At 45.0% G+C, this 19,160-nt stretch overlaps 1 protein-coding gene across 2 annotated transcripts; it reads left to right on the plus strand.

Moving 5' to 3' along the window:
* The first annotated feature begins 2,436 nt into the window (after window positions 1–2,436).
* LOC144334618 (uncharacterized) lies at window positions 2,437–18,397 on the plus strand. Of its 2 annotated transcripts, XM_077965678.1 has the most exons (4): window positions 2,437–2,868; window positions 6,882–6,981; window positions 16,145–16,243; window positions 18,259–18,397. In XM_077965678.1, exons 1-2 carry the CDS (start codon window positions 2,567–2,569, stop codon window positions 6,913–6,915), a joined length of 336 nt encoding a protein of 111 aa, XP_077821804.1. In that variant the 5' UTR covers window positions 2,437–2,566; the 3' UTR covers window positions 6,916–6,981; window positions 16,145–16,243; window positions 18,259–18,397. The 2 variants fall into 2 exon arrangements, with proteins under 2 accessions (XP_077821804.1, XP_077821803.1); XM_077965677.1 differs by lacking the exon at window positions 18,259–18,397 and having other exon boundaries at window positions 16,145–16,613.
* The last annotated feature ends 763 nt before the right edge of the window (window positions 18,398–19,160 follow it).

Below are 19,160 nucleotides of genomic sequence, written 5' to 3' on the forward strand. Positions count from 1 at the left end.
ATTGTGGAGTTGTTGGTAGAATAAAAGAATACAATAAAACAAAATAAAAATAAAAAATAAAAGAATAACTAAGAAAAGTGGTTAACATCAAGGAAGCTCTCTACAGAAAATAGGGACTTTGGAATGTAATTGCCACAGAGTTGAATATTCTTCCTTAGAACAGAGCTTGGTGGGGGATTTAAGTTGGTTCACTTTTCTCAAGGATTAGTATGAGAGATCCCCATAGGAAATCAAGTGAATCCAAGATTGATCTGCTTTCTGAATGTAAAGACTTTGGATGGAAAAGTAGGCTGCTCATGGTGTGTGTGTGTGTGTGTGTGTGTGTGTGTGTGTGTGTGTAGATTGTCTTGGGGTCAATTGCTGGGATGGGTAGGGACATATTTCAAAATGAGCAGGGACCACAGAGTGAGGAAACATGTTCAAATTCTGGTTCTGCCATTACTTTCCTGTGCCATCTGGCAGACGGGGACAGTAATCAATCACCTTTGGGTTTCCAGTTTCCTGATTCCAAGATGAGGGGGTGGAATCTGAAGATCTCCAAGGCCTTGATGAGTGCTACCATCCTGCAAATTCCCAAGCCAAGTTCTTCAATGAATCAAGTTTCCTCCAGTAGCCATTTCTACCGAAGGAGCAACTGTTTTTCCTTCCCACTGACATGGCTATGTATTCGAATCGGATATAGGTGAGAGGCATTTTTGTCCTGGCTTCTCGGGCCCCTCCAAGGAGCTCCAAGAGGCTTAAGGATCCCAGCCATGTTGGGAATAAAAATACCCAATCAATCAATAAACATTTTATTTAAAAAGATTTATTTAAAAAATCACATAGTTTGAGAGCAAATACAGAAAATATGAATTAGCAAAACGAACAAAATTAAAATCTCATACAATCGCAGGACACTGGGACCTGAAGTCTTTGAGAGTATGCAATCACTAAGTCATCCCAAGGGAGAGCGGGATGCCTAAAAGAGAGGGATGCCTAAATTGGTTAGCCCCTAAGCACACCACTCTTCAGGCATGAGTAAGGGAGTGGGAACCTGCAAAAAGACGGGGAAGGGGAAACTGGGAGTGCCTGTTGTCACAGAAGCAGAGGGCAAGGAGGACAGTGGTTGGGAGAATCTGATGTGAGTATATCACTCACTTTCCAAGGGCCACCTCATTATTTTAATCCTCCCAACAGATTGGTGAAGTGGGAACCATCATACTCTAACTTTTCCTTTTTTTTTTTTGAGACGGAGTCTCCCTCTATTGCCCACGTTGGAGTGCAGTGGTGCAATCTTGGCTCACTTCAACCTCCGCCTCCTGAGTTCAAGTGATTCTCCTGCCTCAGCCTCCCGAGTAGCTGGGATTACAGGCGTGTGCCACCATGCCTGGCTAATTTTTTTTTTTTTTGTATTTTTTGTAGAGATGGGGTTTCACCATATTGGTCAGGCCGGTCTCAAACTCTTGACCTCGTGATTCGCCCGCCTCGGCCTCCCAAAGTGTTGAGATTACAGGCGTGAGTCACCACGCCTGGCCACTTCTCCTTTTTTAATTTAAAATTTTTCATTTTGGATGATGGGTATTTATTTTTATATTATTCTTTGAGTCTTTTTGTCCTGCATACTTTTTATTTTTTTCAAGGTTAAAAAGGGGAAGGAGGAAAGTAGGGACTCTCAGGCCAGATCCAAAGAGTGGCTCCCCTATGGAACCATCTTTGGGCACCCCAGACTTGAGCCTGAGCAGGTGACTAGCTCTGCTTCCTTCCCAAGGTTGGACTACAATCTCATAGTGTTTGTTGGTGCAGAATGAGGCCCCACTGCAGGTGGCTGCTCCCAGGACCAAGCTCATCTGCTCTCCCCTAGCCTCAGTTTCTTACTTGTTGGTTGGGACAGCAACACCACCTTAAAGCCCTGGGGAGCACTGGCCTCAAAGGCTCACAGAAGGTGCTGGGTGACTGCAGCTACTGTCAGACCTCCATGGGTTATGTGTGCACCTGTGTGTAGGTAGTGTGATGTATGTGTATATGCGTGTGCATATGTGTGTGTCTATGTGTGATCACACTTCTAGGGATCCTGGTGTAAGCTCAGGATACCCTGTCCCACTCCATCCCTCTCTAACAGCAGCTCCAAGGACCATGGCCCCAGGAACTAGGAGCAAGTGACAGGAGCCACCTGCCATGTCCAAACCCAGTGCACACTCAGCCCGGCCTCACCCTTTTTCAAAGATAGCTGGCACAGACCATCATCCTGGCCCACGATGATGGTGAGCATCAAACTCCAATTTCTGAAGAGGAAACTGAAGACCAGAGAGGGGAGGTAAATGTCCCAAAGTCACCAGCAAGTCAGTGGCAGACACAACTTGAACCTGGTTTTGAGTGGCAGTCTATGGGCATCGAGGCCACCATTTGCCATGTACCTAATGTGTGCCTGGCAATGTTCCAGACCTCTCCTGCATAATTTCTTATCCTGTCAACCAGAGGCTCAGAGAGGTGGCGTTTCTACCCCTAGTACACAGAGGAGGCGCTTGGGGTTCAGAGGCACGGGTGGGAGTCCACCGACGTCACGCACCCCAGCAGGTGGCCAAGCGGGATGGGAGCGCGGGTCTCCCCATCCCCAGCGGTGACGGGCTGCGGCTCTTTCCTGAGGAACAGGGCGGCATCCGCAACGGGAACCGCTGGAGGCGCCCCCACGGGACCCTGGCCCGCCCTCGCCCCCGCGCATGCCTGGCCGCTGAGGCGTGAGAGCCGCCGCCCGTGGCCCCCCCCCCGTGCGCCTTACACAACCGGCTCAGATAAGTGCTGCGTCTCTGGGCAATTATCGCCTTCCCGCCGCCGGGGCTGGCCGCGCACAGGGCCCACGGCCAAGGGACTCGCAGCCACCCAAGGAGAGCGGTAAGGTCTACTGCGGCCGCCAGCGCGCGCGATTTCACAAGGCCGGGGCGCTGGGACCGGACGGGATGGGGCGGGGCGGCGGGGCGGCGACGTCACGGGCAGCCCCGGAGCGCTGGGCCGGGCCTAGGGAGGAAGCGGCGCGCGGCCGCCTGTAGACCTGCGCCTCTTCCTCCTTCTTCCTCCTCCCTGTCAGCTATTTTTCTTCTTTCTTACCATCTCCCAGCTCTTCCTTTTTATCTCTCGCATTCCTCCCTCTTTCCGTCCGTTTCCTCCTCCCTTCTCCATCTCCTTCCTTTTAATTTTCCTTTTCTCCTTCCTCCCGCCTTCCGTTTCCTTTCTCTTCCTCCCTCCCTCCTTCCTTCTCTTCTGCCTCCTTCCTTTCTTTCTCCTCTCTCTCTTCTTTCTCCTCCCTCTCCTTTTTTCCTTTCCTCCCCTTTTTCTTTTCTTTTCTTTTCTTTCTTTCTTTCTTTATTTTTTTTTTTTTGACGGAGTCTCCTCTGACGCCCAGGCTGGAGGACAATAGCGCGATCTCGGTTCACTGCAACCTCCGCCTCTCGGGTTGAAGCGATTCTCCTGCCTCAGCCTCCCGAGTAGCTGGGATTACAGGCTCCCACCACCACGCCCGGCTAATTTTTTTGTGTTTTTAGTAGAGAAGGGGTTTCACCATGTTGGCCAGGTTGGTCTTGAACTCCTGACCTCGTGATCCATCTGCCTCGGCCGGCCTCCCAAAGTGCTGGGATTACAGGTGTGAGACACCACGCCCGGCCTCATTTCTCTTAAAAGTGTGTTTTAATATTTTTAATTGTGGTGGAAAACATGTCACATGAAATTTACCATCTTAACCATTTTAAGTGTGCAGTTCAGTAGTGTTAACTGTATTCACATTGTTGTGCAACAGAGCTCTAGAACTTTTTCATCTTGCAAAACAGACTTAATATCAATTAAACAACTACCCATCCCACCGCCCCTCCTAAGCACCATTCTACTTTGTTTTTCTTCCGTTCTTTTTCCCTTTTGGGGCCTTTGTTTCTTTTCCTTTCTCTCTCCCTTTTCTTCCTTTCCCTCTCTCTTTCTCTCTTTCACTTCTATAAAACCTAATGGCCCCGCTGCACCCTGGGCAGCCCTCTCCAGCCTCTGCCTGGACTGGGCCAATGGGCCTGTCAGCAAGGCTGTTAGAGTCTGGTGAGTCATCATTCTTCCCTGGTGTGTCAGGGCCAGTAGGCGGCCCCTGGAAGCCTCACCTGGCTTTTCACTGGTAGGCAAACACGTCCAGCAAGAAACTTCTGCCAGGAAGAGTTAATTAGAGAGAGGCCCCTGAATCCCCCAGAGTAAGAGGGTCGGCCTGGGAACCCCTCTCTTCCCTGGGCCTTCTCCAGCCCCGGGGCTCCCCTTCTAGACAGTAGAAGACAGCCATGATGCTGCTGATGGGGATGATAACTTGGCCTGACACAAAACACATTTCTATAGACATTATCTCATTCTTGTTCTCACAATAATCCTGGGAGGTAGGCGTTATCATTCCCATTTTACAGCTGAGGAAACCGAGCCTCAGAATTCCAGGTGAAGGGATTTGCCATGGCCACAAAGCTGCTCAGCTGCAGAGTTGGCAAGGTGGGGGACCCAGGTTTGTATCACAAAAGCAGGAAAAAAGTGGCTAGGTTGGAGTGCAAAACACTAGAAAAACAATTAGCTCCTTCGTCTATGTTCCCATAGTGCTTTATTTAGACTCCTGGGTGTAGACCATACCTGATGGGTTTCTCCATCAGCTGGGCATAGACGAGGGATATTGAATGAACAAGTGGTAGAGGTATCTGACTGTATGCATAGCAAGTGCAAAGAAAGTTGGTTTCTAGGCAGCTAAGAGACTTTGTTTTGTTTTGTTTTGTTTTTTGAGACAGAGTTTTGCTCTTGTTGCCCAGGCTGGAGTGCAATGGCACGATTTCAGCTCACGGCAACCTCCACCAACTAAGAGATTTTTTTAATCAAATAGAGCTGCCACCCTGATGTCCTTGGGTTTTTTGGAATTTTGTCTGTCCATACTGGGAATGTATTGAGAGGATAAGGTGTGGCAGGAGTTGCAGTTCTCCCACCTTTTCTGAGTAGGACCTCTGGTTCATGGGACAGTTCACATTCTTTGAGCGTGTTCTGTTGTGATCTCTTTGCAATATGTTGGTGTGGAAATAATTTTTAGTATCACAGGTAATCGTGGAAGATAATTAATGTTCACCAATTATCCAATTCTCCTTTACTTTTAGGTATGTGGATGCATATACTCTTCTGTCCCCTTGAAATAAAGCATAGTCATGTGACTTTTTTTTTTTTTTTTTTTTTCCAAGATGGAGTTTTGCTCTTGCCCAGGCTGGAGTGCAGTGGTGTGATCTTAGCTCATTGCAACCTCTGCCTCCAGGTTCGAGTGATTCTCCTGCCTCAGCCTCCTGAGTAGCCGGGATTACAGGCATGCACCACCACACCCAACTAATTTTTGTAGTTTTAGTAGAGATGAGGTTTCACCATGTTGGCCAGGCTGGTCTCGTACTCCTGACCTCAAGTGGTCCGCCTGCCTTGGCCTCCCAAAGTGCTAGGATTACAGGCATGAGTCACTGTGCCCAGCCTCTATTATTTCTTTAAATATTTCTTTTGTCCTTTCCTCTTCTCTCCTTCAGGTACTCCCATTTGTTTTAAAGTTATTTTGAAAACTGTATTTGAATATAATTGGTTTCCTTTGTATTCCTTTGTATTTTTAATACATTATTCTAAGAAGATGTCCATAGCTGTCACTAGGCTGCTAGAAGAGTCTTTGGCACAAAAATGTTAATAGAATATCCTTATTCTAGATAGTATTATGGATGAATGTTTTCCAAACTCGTTTTTCAAAGAAAGCTATTTCTTAGGATATTGATAGTTACTGGAATAGAGGTATTCTTTGCTCAGCTAAGCTTGGGAACACTGAGTAAAACAGCATCTGACATCTTTTTCTGCCCAATTTCTCCAAGTCTTTTATTCACTAAAATTCTTTGTATATATCTAAGAGGAAATATAATGTGCAACATTTTCTAATTCAGTGTAGCACACAGTACACACTTTTGTCCATTTGTTGTTTAAAAATCCCTCTAATAATATCTAGTTCAATGAATTATGCAAACGAAATGCTCCAAAACACAAATCCCCTAAAAAAGGGCCATAAATGCTTTTATATTATTATAATAAGTGTTTCTCAAACTAAGAATAACAGACTAATGAACCCATTTAAAAGGAGAAAAATCTCATAGACTCCTTGGTACTTAATGTGTTACTTAAATGAGTTTTAGTTTAACATTATTTAAGTATGTTGACATGTAAAACTAGATATAGCCTTATAAACAATCAAACCAAAACAAATTTATAAATTAAATACAATGCTACAAACAAAATCAAAATAGAAACCCATACATTAATGATGGAATTTTTTTTTTTTTAGTTGCTGACACTAAATTGCAGTGTTACTATGGGGCTAACCTGTTAAGGGGCAGGTTCTTTGGAATTTGTCATGACTGTAATGCTGTGTGTGGATGACTCAGTTTGAACTTTCTCTATTTGAACTTCTGAGAAAGCTTGCTTCTTACAGAGATGTGATACTCTTTCATCTTTAGTTAACATGGCCATATTACACCTTGAGATTGGGTCTGCCTCCCTTTTCTCATTAATGTTACTGCTCGGTCCCAGTTTCATCATAAACAGTGCAAACATGAACACTGTGATGGTGAATTTGGTGTGTCAACTTGACTGGGTTCCAGGGTGCCCAGATGTTTAGTCAAATATTATTCTACATGTTTCTACAAGGGTGGTTTTGGATGAGATTAACATTTAAATCAATGGACTGAGCAAAGCAGATTGCCCTCCCTGATGTTGGTGGGTCTCACCCAATCAGTTGACACTTCACTAGAAAAAAATACTGACCCTTCCTTGAGTAATAGAGGATTCTTCCTGCCTGACTGCCTCCAAACTGGGAAATTGGCTCTTTTTCTGGTTCACAGACCTGCAGCCTTCGGACTGGAACTATGCCATTGACTCTCCTGGATCTCCAGCTGGTGGATTTATCCTGCAGATCCTGGTTCTTGCCAGCCTCCAAATTGTGTAAGCCAATTCCTTATAATAAATCTCTTTATTGTGTAATAAATATATAATAAATGCATACACACAGGTACTAACATCAGGTGGCAATAGCTATAAAGTATAATTTTTTGGTAGAAATATGTCTCATGCAATATCTGAGATATATTTATACTAAAAAAGCATTCACTGTTTATGTGAAATCTAAATTTAACTGGGAGTCCTGTATTTTATCTGGTAGCCTCACATTTAGAGGATGTAGAATATGATTTTATTATTTGTTAAGATTATTATCAATATAGAAAAATTAAAATTCTCCCTGATAACTTGAGGATGGGCCTGCAGACTCCAACAGAGAAATTGCAGTGGTGTTTACACGAATGTCACTTGTGTGGAATGATTTGGGAACCTGCCTGCCACACCACCAAACCACCCAGCAGCAAAGGGGCAGGTTCTGAGCTGCTTGTGCTCCAAAGCATCATAACACTGCGCCACCTGAAGAGTTGGAAAAGTCAGCCCTAGGGATCCATTTTCAGGGTAGATGGACCCTCCCCAGAAGCCTTCACAGTGAACTCCACAAGAGAACAATCCCTTGAGGGACTCATTCTGGCTTCTGCATTACTCACAGGCACAGTAGAGAATTGTTGCTAATGAGCATTGTGCCCTTTGTCTCAAGTCTATCTTTCCCTAAGAGACCATCAATACTAATTTCAGGATGCTTTTCATTCCTGTCCACCTTAGTCATCTCCAGAAACCCAAGCTCCTCAGGTCAAGGGGACCCTAATGCCCATGCCACTCTGAACAGTCTCTGTTTTGACTCAATTTTCTATTCCTTCCTGTGCTCCCAAACCTTTTCTCTGTGGGTTTGTGAACTCATGGCTGTCAATTACACTCTTTCCAATATCCTCAACTACTTCTCTGAGTGCTCACTTACTTTTTTGCATTAAATGAAAGCTGAATATCTGCTCATGACATTATTTCTTTTACAACCTACTGAGGTGGAAGGTGTCTTTCCTCTCAAAAACTGGGTACCTGAGGGCCTAAGGTGGAAAAGTTGGGTAAGTGGTCCTCCTTGCCTTCTGCGGTCACTTCCAAACCCATTCCTTCTCCCTCTTCCTTCAACTCTCCACTCCTTTGATGCCCATATGAATGCTCTATTTACCCTCATTTGTGGGTGTCTTTAGCATTGGCACACTGTCTTCCTCTCTATCCTTTTTCCTGACACCATTACTGGTAATTTCAACATTCATACGGGTGAGACATCCAATACATTGGCTTCTAGGTTCCATGTCTGTCTTTGATCTTCTGATATGGTTTGGCTGTGTCCCCAACCAAATCTCATCTTGAATTGTAGTTCCCATAATCCCCACGTGTCGTGGGATGGACCCAGTGGGAGGTAATTTAATCACGGGGACAGTTACCCTCATACTGTTCTGGTGATAATGAGTGAGTTCTCACAAGATCTGATGGTTTTATAAGGGGCTTTTCCCCCTTTTGCTCAGCACTTTTGCTTCCTGCTACCACGTGAGGAAGGATGTGTTGGCTTCCCATTCCACTGTGATTGTAAGTTTCCTGAGGCCTCACCAGCCATCCTGAACTGCGAGTTAATTAAACCTCTTTCTTTTATAAATTACCCAGGCTCGGGTTATGTCTTTATTAGCAGTGTGAGAACAGACTAATGTATCTTCTTTTTAATTTACTCCTTTGATCTGTCCCATTCCAGTCACTCATTACCTTTGTCATGTCCATGACCATACCATCATTAAAAACCTACATTCTCTGACTGCTACCTCCTTTCATCCCAGCTCCCTTGGGGTAATATTTCCAATCCACCTCATCAAGACTTCCAATACACTGGCCCTTCCACTTTTCCCACTATCTGTCATTTCCCTCAGGTTCTCACTTCCTTCATTAACCAGCTTAATTTCTGTGGTTCATCATAACTACTCTATTTCAAGTACTTCTAATTCCTGTATTCCACTCTTCTTCCTTCATATTTGTTCTCTGCTTAAGCCTACACATCTGACTACTACACACCTGAATTCAAGCAGGTAAATGTCATGAGAGAAAAACACATAACTAGACCAACTGGTCTTGCTTTAAATTCATGACCACAAATCTCAAATGAGCACTCAGCCCTGCTCAGCAATCCTACCCTTCACTATGTGTTCCACTCCCCAGTCTTCAAAACAACTATTTCACATCTTTTACCTCCTGCCTCCCTCGCCTCCCTCACTTACTGGGGCCTTTCATCTCTCCCAAGGGCCATCCACCTCGTTATCTTCCCTCATTCTTACCTGATGACCTCACCTCATATTTCACCGGAAAAAAAAAAATAGAAGCAATTATATAGGTCCTCCTTGATATGGTTTGGCTGTGTCCTTGATAAAGGAGGACCTTTATCTTCCCAGCACACCTCCCAATTTGTCTGAATTTGTGTTCATATGTCCTTCCTGTCTTCATATTGCTATGGATAAAGTGTCTTTGCTTTTACCAAGAGAAACCCCCTTCACTTGTCAGCTTGATCCTCTGGCCTCTTGGTTTTTTAAAGGACTTTGCTTCTGCAATTCTCTTATCTCTGCTGCATCTCTAGTTTCTTTCTTTCCACTCAGATAATTACCCCCAAATGCAGACCTGTTCCAGTATCTCCAGGGTTTGCAGAGGCTTTTCCCTACCCTACCTTTTCCTGCAGCTGATCTAGTTCTCTGCTGTCCTTCACAGCAGCCCTTTTCAGGGAGTTGTCTCCTGTGTCTACTTCCTTACCTTCGATTCTCTGCTCACCCCTCTGCCATGGGTCCTCTCTTTCTTCCAACCCACTGAGACTGTTTTTCACGAGGCTGCTGATGACCTCCAGTGGTCACTTCTCTGTCCTTATTTGATCTCTCAGCAGCATATGATATGGTTGATACAATTGGCCACACCCTTCTTGAACTGCTTTCTTCTCTTGGCTTCTAGAATATCATATCTTTTTAGTTTTCCCTTTGTAGTCTGCTTAGCAGCCCTGCACATTTGCTGCTTGATTTCTAAATGTCATAGTGCTCTAAGTCTTGGCAATATATCTCCTTCTTTAGATCCATCTTCTCCCTGGTGAGCTCCTCTGGCCCAAAGCTTTGAATATGCTGCAGTGCCTCCCAGAACTACCTCCAGCTCTGTCTAGCTCACACTCATATATATGCAACCTTATATTTTATACCTCCATTTGGATGTCTAATCGGTGTCTCAGACTTGCTTTGTCCCAAATCAAACTCCTGCTTCCCCTTTCGCCTCCAAACATGTTCCTCTCCCAGGTCTTCCCCATCCAAGTAAATAACACACATTCACACATATTATCAGGCTTAAACCTTGGACACATCTTTGATTTATTTCCTCATGCCTCATACTTAAGTCCTGTTGAATGTCCCCCCTAGAACTAATCAAGAATCTGAAAATTCTCTTCATCATCACAATTACATCTTAGTCCCATCCAACATCAACTCTCACCTAGATTACTGCAGTCTGGTCTCCCTGCCTATCTCCTGCTCTCCCTTAATTGGTCTCCCTGCCTATATTCTGTTTGTCTTGTTCCTGTACTTTCTATTGTCCACTCAGCAGCCAAGGTGGAAATCAAATTTAAAGGTGTAATTAAAAGTATAAATCAAATAATGCGTACTGTGATGGTTAATTTTGTGTGCCAGCTTCACTGGGCTAAGGCATACCCAGACAGTTGGCAAAACATTATTTCTGAGTATGTCTGTGCAGGTGTTTCCAGAAGAGATTAGCATTTGAATCAGCAGGCAGTAAAGAGGCTCCACCCTCCCCAACATGGGTGGGCATCATCCAGTCCATTGAGGGCTGGAAAAGAACAAAAAAGGTCGAGGAAGGGTACATTCTCTCTTCTCTGGAGCTGGAACATCCATCTTCTTTTGTCCTCGGACATCAGTGCTCTTGATTCTCAGGCCTCTGGGCTTGGATGAGAACTACACCACTGACTTTCCTGGGCCTTCAGCTTGCAGATAGCAGATAATCACATAAGCCAATTCCTCATGATGAATCTTTTTCTCTACATTTATATATATCTTATGGGTTCTGTCTCTCCAGAGAACCTCGGCTAATGCACCAACTCTTCTGTTTATAACCCTTACATGATTTTGCAGTGCTCCAAGAAGAAAGTCTAATCTCCCTCACTTAACCTACAGTGCTCCATGTGATCTAGTTCCTGTTTACTTCTCCGACTTCCCTTTGAACCAGACTCTTCCTTGTCTACCAACCTCAGTTAGACTGACCTTCTTTCCACCCCTGGAACATACTTTTTTCCTGCCTTAAGGCTTTAGCACTAGCTGTTTTCTCTGCCTCAAACACTTTTCCTCCAGCTTGTCCCACATGTATCCCCTGAAAGTCATGATTCCTCAAACCATGGGGAAGCCTTGGAGATGGCATTTTCAGAACCAAGCAAGGAAGTAGATAGTGAGAAGGTAACCTGGTATCCTCATATACACAGACTGTCTGGGAAAGTCCACTCCCTTGCTGGAGCAGCTTTTGGGGGGAAGATGATGAATATGGGTTTGGAGATGTTGAGACTGAGGTGCCTGTTGGGTGTTTATAGGTCTGAAGCCCAGGAAAAGGTTTGGGCTGGGGCTAGAGATTTGGGGAGCATCAGCATCCACTCGGTAGTGGCAGCTGTGGTAGAGAATGAGAGCATTCAGTAATGTATATGGTGTGGCCATGATGGAGTCATGACCCTGGTTGACAGCTTGGAGCTCTGAACTTCCATGAGACTCTGACATGTATTGGTATGGCCAAAATGACATCACTGATCAATGTTTCCATGGTAACCAACAATCAATGGGTGAATGAATGACTGAATAAATCAATACTATTCAGCAACAATTCAAGGTCTTCAATTTGAGCCAGGCTCTTAGTGCCACTAGGCTGTCTTTTTACTCATTCTTCCACTTCTTTCAACTATTCATACCCCATTTTTAGTTTCCCACATCCATCTCTGTATGTTGCACCTCATAAAGCAATCAAGACCATCAAGTGTTACCTTCCCTATCTTTCCATTTTTCTATCCTCAAATCCAGTGGTCCTGATTCTGGGGAACCAGCTCATTACCATTTTTCCCAGGACCTTCCTGGGTTTGGCACTGAAAGTTCCACATCCTGGAAAAATCCCCCCATCTTGAGAAAACCAAGATGGTTGTTCACCCTACCTGAGACACAGATTGCATGGCTTCTCGGGGGACATTTCCATGAGATTGAGTAATATGGTGAATTTTGCAGTGGCCATCTCCATCATATATCCTTGTATCCTCACTCTTGCCTGCTTCGCTATCCTTGTTCCTCACTCCTGCTCCCTAGTAAAATACGGATGCTCCTGGCTCATGATGGGGTTATGTCCCAATAAACCCATCGAAAACTGAAAATATCGTAAGTTGAAAATGCATTTAATACACCTAACCTACTGAACAACATAGCTTACTCTAGCCTACCTCAAATGTGCTCAGACCACTTCCATTAGCCTACAGTCAGGCAAAATCATCTAACACAAAGCCTATTTTATAATAAAGTGTTAAATATCTCATGTGACTTATTGAGCACTGTACTGCAAATGAAAATCAGAATGGTTGTATGGGCTCTTGAACTATGGTTTCTTTCTTTCTTTTTTTTTTTTTTTGAGACGGAGTCTCGCTCTGTTGCCCGGGCTGGAGTGCAGTGGCCGGATCTCAGCTCACTGCAAGCTCCGCCTCCCGGGTTTATGCCATTCTCCTGCCTCAGCCTCCCGAGTGGCTGGGACTACAGGCGCTTGCCACCTCACCTGGCTAGTTTTTTTGTATTTTTTAGTAGAGACGGGGTTTCACCATGTTAGCCAGGATGGTCTCGATCTCCTGAGCTCGTGATCCGCCCGTCTCGGCCTCCCAAAGTGCTGGGATTATAGGCTTGAGCCACTGCGCCTGGCCTGAACTATGGTTTCTACTGAATGTGTATCACTCTTGCACCATCATAAAGTTGAAAAGTCATAAGTCAAACCATGGTAAGTTGAGGATCATCTATGGCAGCTCAAAAGCCCTCTGCCTCAAGCTCTGCTTTCTGGGGAAGGTAGGTTAAGTCCAAGCAGTAGGCTGACTCCTACTCTGAGGATACCACTGGGTGTCATGGCGGTGGGAATAGGACTGTGAATTATTGCAAGGAGGGAGGAGTTCTCTGAAATTCACATAAGTTTTACTTGAGTTGATCCAGGGTCTTGTCTTCCAATCATGTGAGCTGTGTCCCTATCGACCCTTTTCTTTCACCGCATCCTACCCACATTTTACCACCCAGTAACCCTGTGCCATGTGTAGTTTTTGTACATGTCATGCTGCTTTGGACTCTGGGCTTTCTAGCTCATTCCTGGAATGCCCTCCCCAGTTCTTGTGAAGGATTTCTATTTATCCATCCCTCATGAATCAGTTCAAACACCACCTCCCCCCAGGGCCTGCCAACCCTCCTGGCCAAGGCTGGGGGGAGCTCCTTCCTCTCTACCTAGTGCTGATCTCTGCCACTTCATGTCCATATTGTTTATAAAGTGTCTGTTTACGCACCAGAACGTAAGCTCCTTGCAGGCAGGGATTTTTTCCTGTTCAACTCCATATCCCAGCACTTGTCACACTCCCTACTTAATATGTATTAGTTGAATACTGAACGAATTCTTCCAGCAGTCCTGTGAGGTCAGTTGTGGTGGCATCATTTCCAGTTAAAATATGATAAAATTGAGACTTAGAGAAGGGCAGAAGTGATGTGGGATGTTAGAGGTAAGCCAAGTCAGGGGCTCGTTCACCTTATCAGTGATTTCTTTAGACAAAATATGCATAGCTTTTTCAAGCATTGTATGCAGAGGGCAGCCAGGGACTCAGAATCACTCACAGAGTGAGACTGTCAGAGGACCTCCCAGCACAGTCCTTCCCAGGCTGTCCTCCTGCTTGGAAGCAACCTTGCAGTTCCACTGTTTCCCTGACATCTCCTGCTGCAAACTCTGCAAGGGGCTACAGCCTTCTATCTGCTCCAGTGCTCAGCTCTCCCTTCATTTTGACCTTGAAAATGCCCTCACTGTGGAGTGATAGACATTGGAGAGTTGGAAGGGTGGGAGGGGGGTAAAGGAAGATAAATTCTTTAATGGGTACAGTGGACAATATTTGAGTGATGGCTACACTAAAAGCCCAGACTTCACTATGCAGTATATCCATGTAACGAAACAACACTTGTATCCCCAAGTCTATTTTTTTTTTTTAAAGAAGGAAAATGCTCTCACTTTCCTGTAAGCTTAGCTGTACCTTTAAAATAATTGAAAAATTTCTTACCAGCGTTTCTGAGTGTTTTGTAGCAGGGAAACTTCAGGTTGTTTCGTCTGACACTCTATGAGTAAACCTCTTTCTTGTGTTTAGCCTTCATCTCACCTCTCCCATTCCACCGTGGTGTGGTTTCTCCAGAGGGGAAAGGCAACTGTGTTGAGAAACCTAAAGGGTGACCTCTCTTGACCCTGTCGTTGCTGCTGAAGCCACTGTAGAAAGAAGTGATCCTGGGACTGAAAGATGTATAGCTGGGGCTTTCCAAATCTGGGAGTGTGCTGTGCAACATCCCATGAAAAGGTGTGGGGCAGGCAAGAGTAGGGGAGCTTCACATATGCTTGGGGCCTCCTTCCAATCCCAGCTCTGGTCCTTCAGTCTCTGCTGCCTCCATAATCAAGTCTACTCTCCTTGGCCTGACCTTAAGGCCTTTTGCCATCTGCCCCGTTTACCTCTCCAGCCCCACCTCCCAATTCAACCAACCAACCATTCTACCTGGTGTGATTCCAATGCAGCCCATCTTTCCTGCCTCCAGACTGTACCTCATACTGTTTCTTCATCCTAGGTACCCTCCTCCCAGTGTTTTGCTTCATTAGATCTTTCTTATTCTCCAAGGGCCAGGTCCAGTATCACCCTTCAGGAAGATGGGGCACTCTTCCTGACCCCAGTGCCCCATAGCCCATCTCTGGCCCTTCCTATGGTCCTGATGACCATACTTTGCTGTTGCTGGGGACTGTGACTTTGCAGTCCTGGGAGGAAGCCACCTTCAACTCACTCTGCTTCTGCCAGTGCTCCGTGCAACACCTTGTTCATGGTAGGGGCTCACGTTTGTGTGGAATGATGAGAATGGGTGGTGGGAGACTGGCCGACACAGGGATGTGTGTGCAGCCTACCAAAGCAGCATGCTCCTTCCTGGTCATGAGGTGGTAACCATCTCACGGCAGCCTTGAAGTTGAAGGAAAGTGACTACTGAGGCTGCTCTCCGTTTTCTCATCCAGAGCTGGGGCTGGGAGCTCAGAAGCAATGGAGGGAGCACAGCTTTGCTCTGAATGGAGGACAGTTTATGGCTTTCACATTCCAGGCCCTAGGAGGAAACAAAATGCCACTTCCTGAAAGAGCTCTCAGCTACTATTACTCCATTGCCCAGATCATGCAGGCTCCCCACCCCCCAAGAAGCATCTCCACAGCATCACCTCTGAATGGGGGAACAAATGATTGGGTGGTCAGCTGATGATAGATAGATTTCCAAGAGTAATTTTGAGTATGCTCAGTTTTTGCCTAATATGCTGACTTCAGCCCCTAACCCCAATACCAGGTATGTCTTCACCTTAGCACCAACACCTGACATACAATTTGTTGTATAAATGAATGAATCCTCAAACATTAGAGTTAGGAGGAACCTTAATGGCTATTAGCTGCAATACACATTTTATGAAGAAATAAATATAATTGTAATAACTGTTTATTGAGAGTGGACTCTATGCTAGGTACCACACTGAGCACTTTACATGCATTATCTAATTTTATCCTTTCATCAACAACGTGAGGTGGAAGTTATCATCCCTACTTTATAAATACGGAATAAGGCATAGAGAAGTTGCATGGCCTAACAAGGTTGCAGAGCTGGTGAGTTGTGGAACCAGATGTCTCTAGAGCCCTCTGGCTAACCCTATGCTATACCGCTGTTCACTGCGTCTCGAGGAAACAGAGACTCACAGAAAGACAGTAACTTGCCTGGGTCCCCCAGCCTCTCAGAAGCAGGACAGCCACTTTATCCGGAGGCGCCTTCATTCCTGGGCCTTCCAAGACACCTGGCCACAAAGACACCATGAAGAGGAAAAAGAATTTCAAGTGCATTCTAAGAGCCACATCCATTCTCTTGTTGTATAGGCAGAAAACCTGCACTCAAAGACCCAGCCAAGAAGAAAGATTTGATCGACTGGGCAGGATCCACTTCCCATGGCGACGCCTCCTTGAGTCGCAGCTCTGGTATGAAGTAAGACTTGTTTAAGGCAGTTAAAAGCAGCAGTCTCCATTGTGTCGAGTGGTGACAGTATAATCCTCCTTAATAATTTTGTTCCCTCTCCAAACTCCCCTCCATTATGCATCCTTAAGATGTGACCTCAGATGCCTCTTTAGGTTTCTAGTCTTATGAATGCAGGAGGATTTGGTGAGAGGGGAAGCAGTAAAGAATGTCTTTACTGTGCTCAATCACTCAGAGATACTTCACTGGAAATACCTCCTGCCCCCTCTGCCCCCCATATTTTCATTGTTTGATCAGAGCTATTTGTTTTCTTTTGAATGCAAATATAAATTATGTATCAAAAGTAGAGATATTAAAACCTCCACATCGACATCACCTTGCTTCAATAATATCAACATATGGCAAATCTTGCCTCCTTACACCCCGTCTACTCCTACCCCCTTACCACTGCATTCATTTGAAGCAAATCCCAGATATATCTGGGATGCACATATCTTTTTATCTCTAAATACATCTTTTATCTTTAAAATATATACACAATATTATATCACACCTAAAATTAAAAATAATTGTTAATATCACTAAATACCTAGTCTATGTTTAAATACACACACACACACACACACACACACACACACAAATGTATATATCAGAATCCACAAAGTCTACACATTGAATTTGGTTGATATATCTCTTGTTTGTTTGTTTGTTTCTTTTTTTTTTTTTTTTTGAGACGTGGTCTCATTCTTTCACCCAGGCTGGAGTGCAGTGGTGCGATCTTGGCTTACTGCAAATTCCACTTCCTGGTGTCAAGTGATTCTCCTGCCTCAGTCTCCCAAGTAGCTGGGATTATAGGTGTGTTAGGCATGTGCCATCACAACCATCTAATTTTTGTATTTTTAGTAGACATGGGTTTTACCGTGTTGGCTAGGCTGGTCTCGAACTCCAGACCTCAAGTGATCCGAGAGCCTCGGCTTCCCAAAGTGTTGGGCTTACAGGCGCGAGCCACCATGTCCATCTCTTTATTTTTTTAGACATGGTCTCTCTCTTTCACCCAGGCTGGAGTGCAGTGGCGTAATCTCGGCTCACTGCAACCTCTACCTCCTGAGTTCAAGGGATTTTCCCAGCTCAGCCTCCTGAGTAGCTGAGATTACAGGCGCCAACCACCACACCTGGCTAATTTTAATAGAGATGGGGTTTCACCATATTGGCCAGGCTGGTCTTGAACTTCTGGCCTCAAGTGATCCAGCCACCTCGGCCTCCCAAAGTGCTGGGAATACAGGCATGAGCCACCATGCCCGGCCCTTCACCTCTTTTAATTAATATGCTCCCCTTCTTCCCTTATTAAAAAACAATTATGTATTGAAGAAACTTGGTTGTCCTGTAGAATTTTCCGTGTTCTGGATTTTGCTGACTGCATCCCCAGGGGATCATTTAACATGTTCCTCTGGCTCCTGGTAGTGAAGTCTAGAAGTTCTATCAGATTCAGGGGAACAGAATTTGAGGGCAAGAAAGTTTTAGAGGCGGTACTGTGTACTCCTTGTTGCCTCACATCGGAAGGCACATGCTTGCTGGTTTTCTCCAGTCTTGGCTTGTTAAGATATTGATCAGGGGATTCAGGTGTTTGCAGCCTGATCCATCCATTCTAACATTCCTTGCTGGCCTTTTGCCTAATGATTTTAGCAGTCATTGATGATTATTGTCTAACACTATGTTTCATCAGAGGTTTCACATGATATTCTAATTCTGATATTCCTTCTTCCTTTATTAGCTATAATTCTATACAGAAGAGCTTGGTCTCATCAACTATCTGGTTACTTTGAAATAGTTCATAAAGGAAAGGCAGGACAAATGCTTGATTCTTTACCTTTAATTTATCTGCTTTTGGAATAATGAGTTTATTCTCAAGCATCTCCCAAAGGTGATACGCTGGTTATGTATTGCTGCATATTAATTGCCCCCTCACTTAGTGGCTTAAAATAGCAACCATTTTATTTTGCATTATCATTTTGTGGGTCAGGAATTTGGGCCAGGATCAGCTGAGAGATTCTTCTGCTCCGTGACTGAAGTCACATAGAAGAATTCAGCCTGTGGATGGACTGATCTGGAGGATCTGAGACAACTTCCCTTGTATGTGTGATGTCTTAGTGGGAATGGCTGGAAGGCAGAGCTATGCAGGAACTGTCAACTGGAGTTCCTACACTTGGCTTCCCCAGCATGGCAGACTTCTTATGTAGTAGTTCACGGCTCGTAGAGAATGTTCCAAGAGACTCAGGTCAAAGCAGCAAGGCTTTTTCTGACCTAGCCTCAGAAGTCATACAGTATCACTTCTGCCATATTCTTTTTATTACAAGTGAGAGTTCCAGGACTGGTCCAGGTCCAAGGGAAGGGTAGTTAGTACACAAACACGTGAACACTGGGAGGCATAGTTTATTGAGACCCTCTTACAGCTACCTGGAGCATAGAGTCAGAAGCCTTCCTAGCTTCTCTGATTGTACTCGACCCCTTCTCCCCACTATGCATCTGACCATCCTCTTAATTTTGGCTGGGAACTTGTTGCAGAAGACACATCCATACTCCAGGTGTCCACAGTCTCCTTCGTGGTCAGCAGAATGTGTACAGCCTCATTGTGAGCAAGGCCAACAGTAAGTTACCAAAGCTCCTGCAATACTGGAGTGCCCATTACCAACTCCTGCCAACCCACTGCCACATAGTATCTCATGGGCTCTTGGTTAAGCTGAACATCTTCACTGGGACCACCTTGGAGAACTTGGCCTTGACCTGCTTAAACACTTGAGCAAGGACCTATTCTGAGAGCTTGGCTCTTTCCGGAGACCAACAGGACTCACAGGGGTTTTGCACATGGGACTAAGAGTGCCACAGCCATGCTCCCATAATGATTGGTTTTAATGGCTGTAAAAT

This window comes from Macaca mulatta, chromosome 15 (assembly GCF_049350105.2).
Source record: "Macaca mulatta isolate MMU2019108-1 chromosome 15, T2T-MMU8v2.0, whole genome shotgun sequence".
Classification (NCBI taxonomy): Eukaryota; Metazoa; Chordata; class Mammalia; order Primates; family Cercopithecidae; genus Macaca; species Macaca mulatta.

What these genes read in the sequence shown, in the direction of transcription:
- LOC144334618 (XM_077965678.1), top strand. Translation starts at nt 2,567, where the DNA reads ATGGGAGCGCGGGTCTCCCCATCCCCAGCGGTGACGGGCTGCGGCTCT. An exon ending in GCAGCCACCCAAGGAGAGCG is followed by an intron (nt 2,869 to 6,881) that starts GTAAGGTCTACT and finishes TCTGGTTCACAG; the next exon opens with ACCTGCAGCCTTCGGACTGG.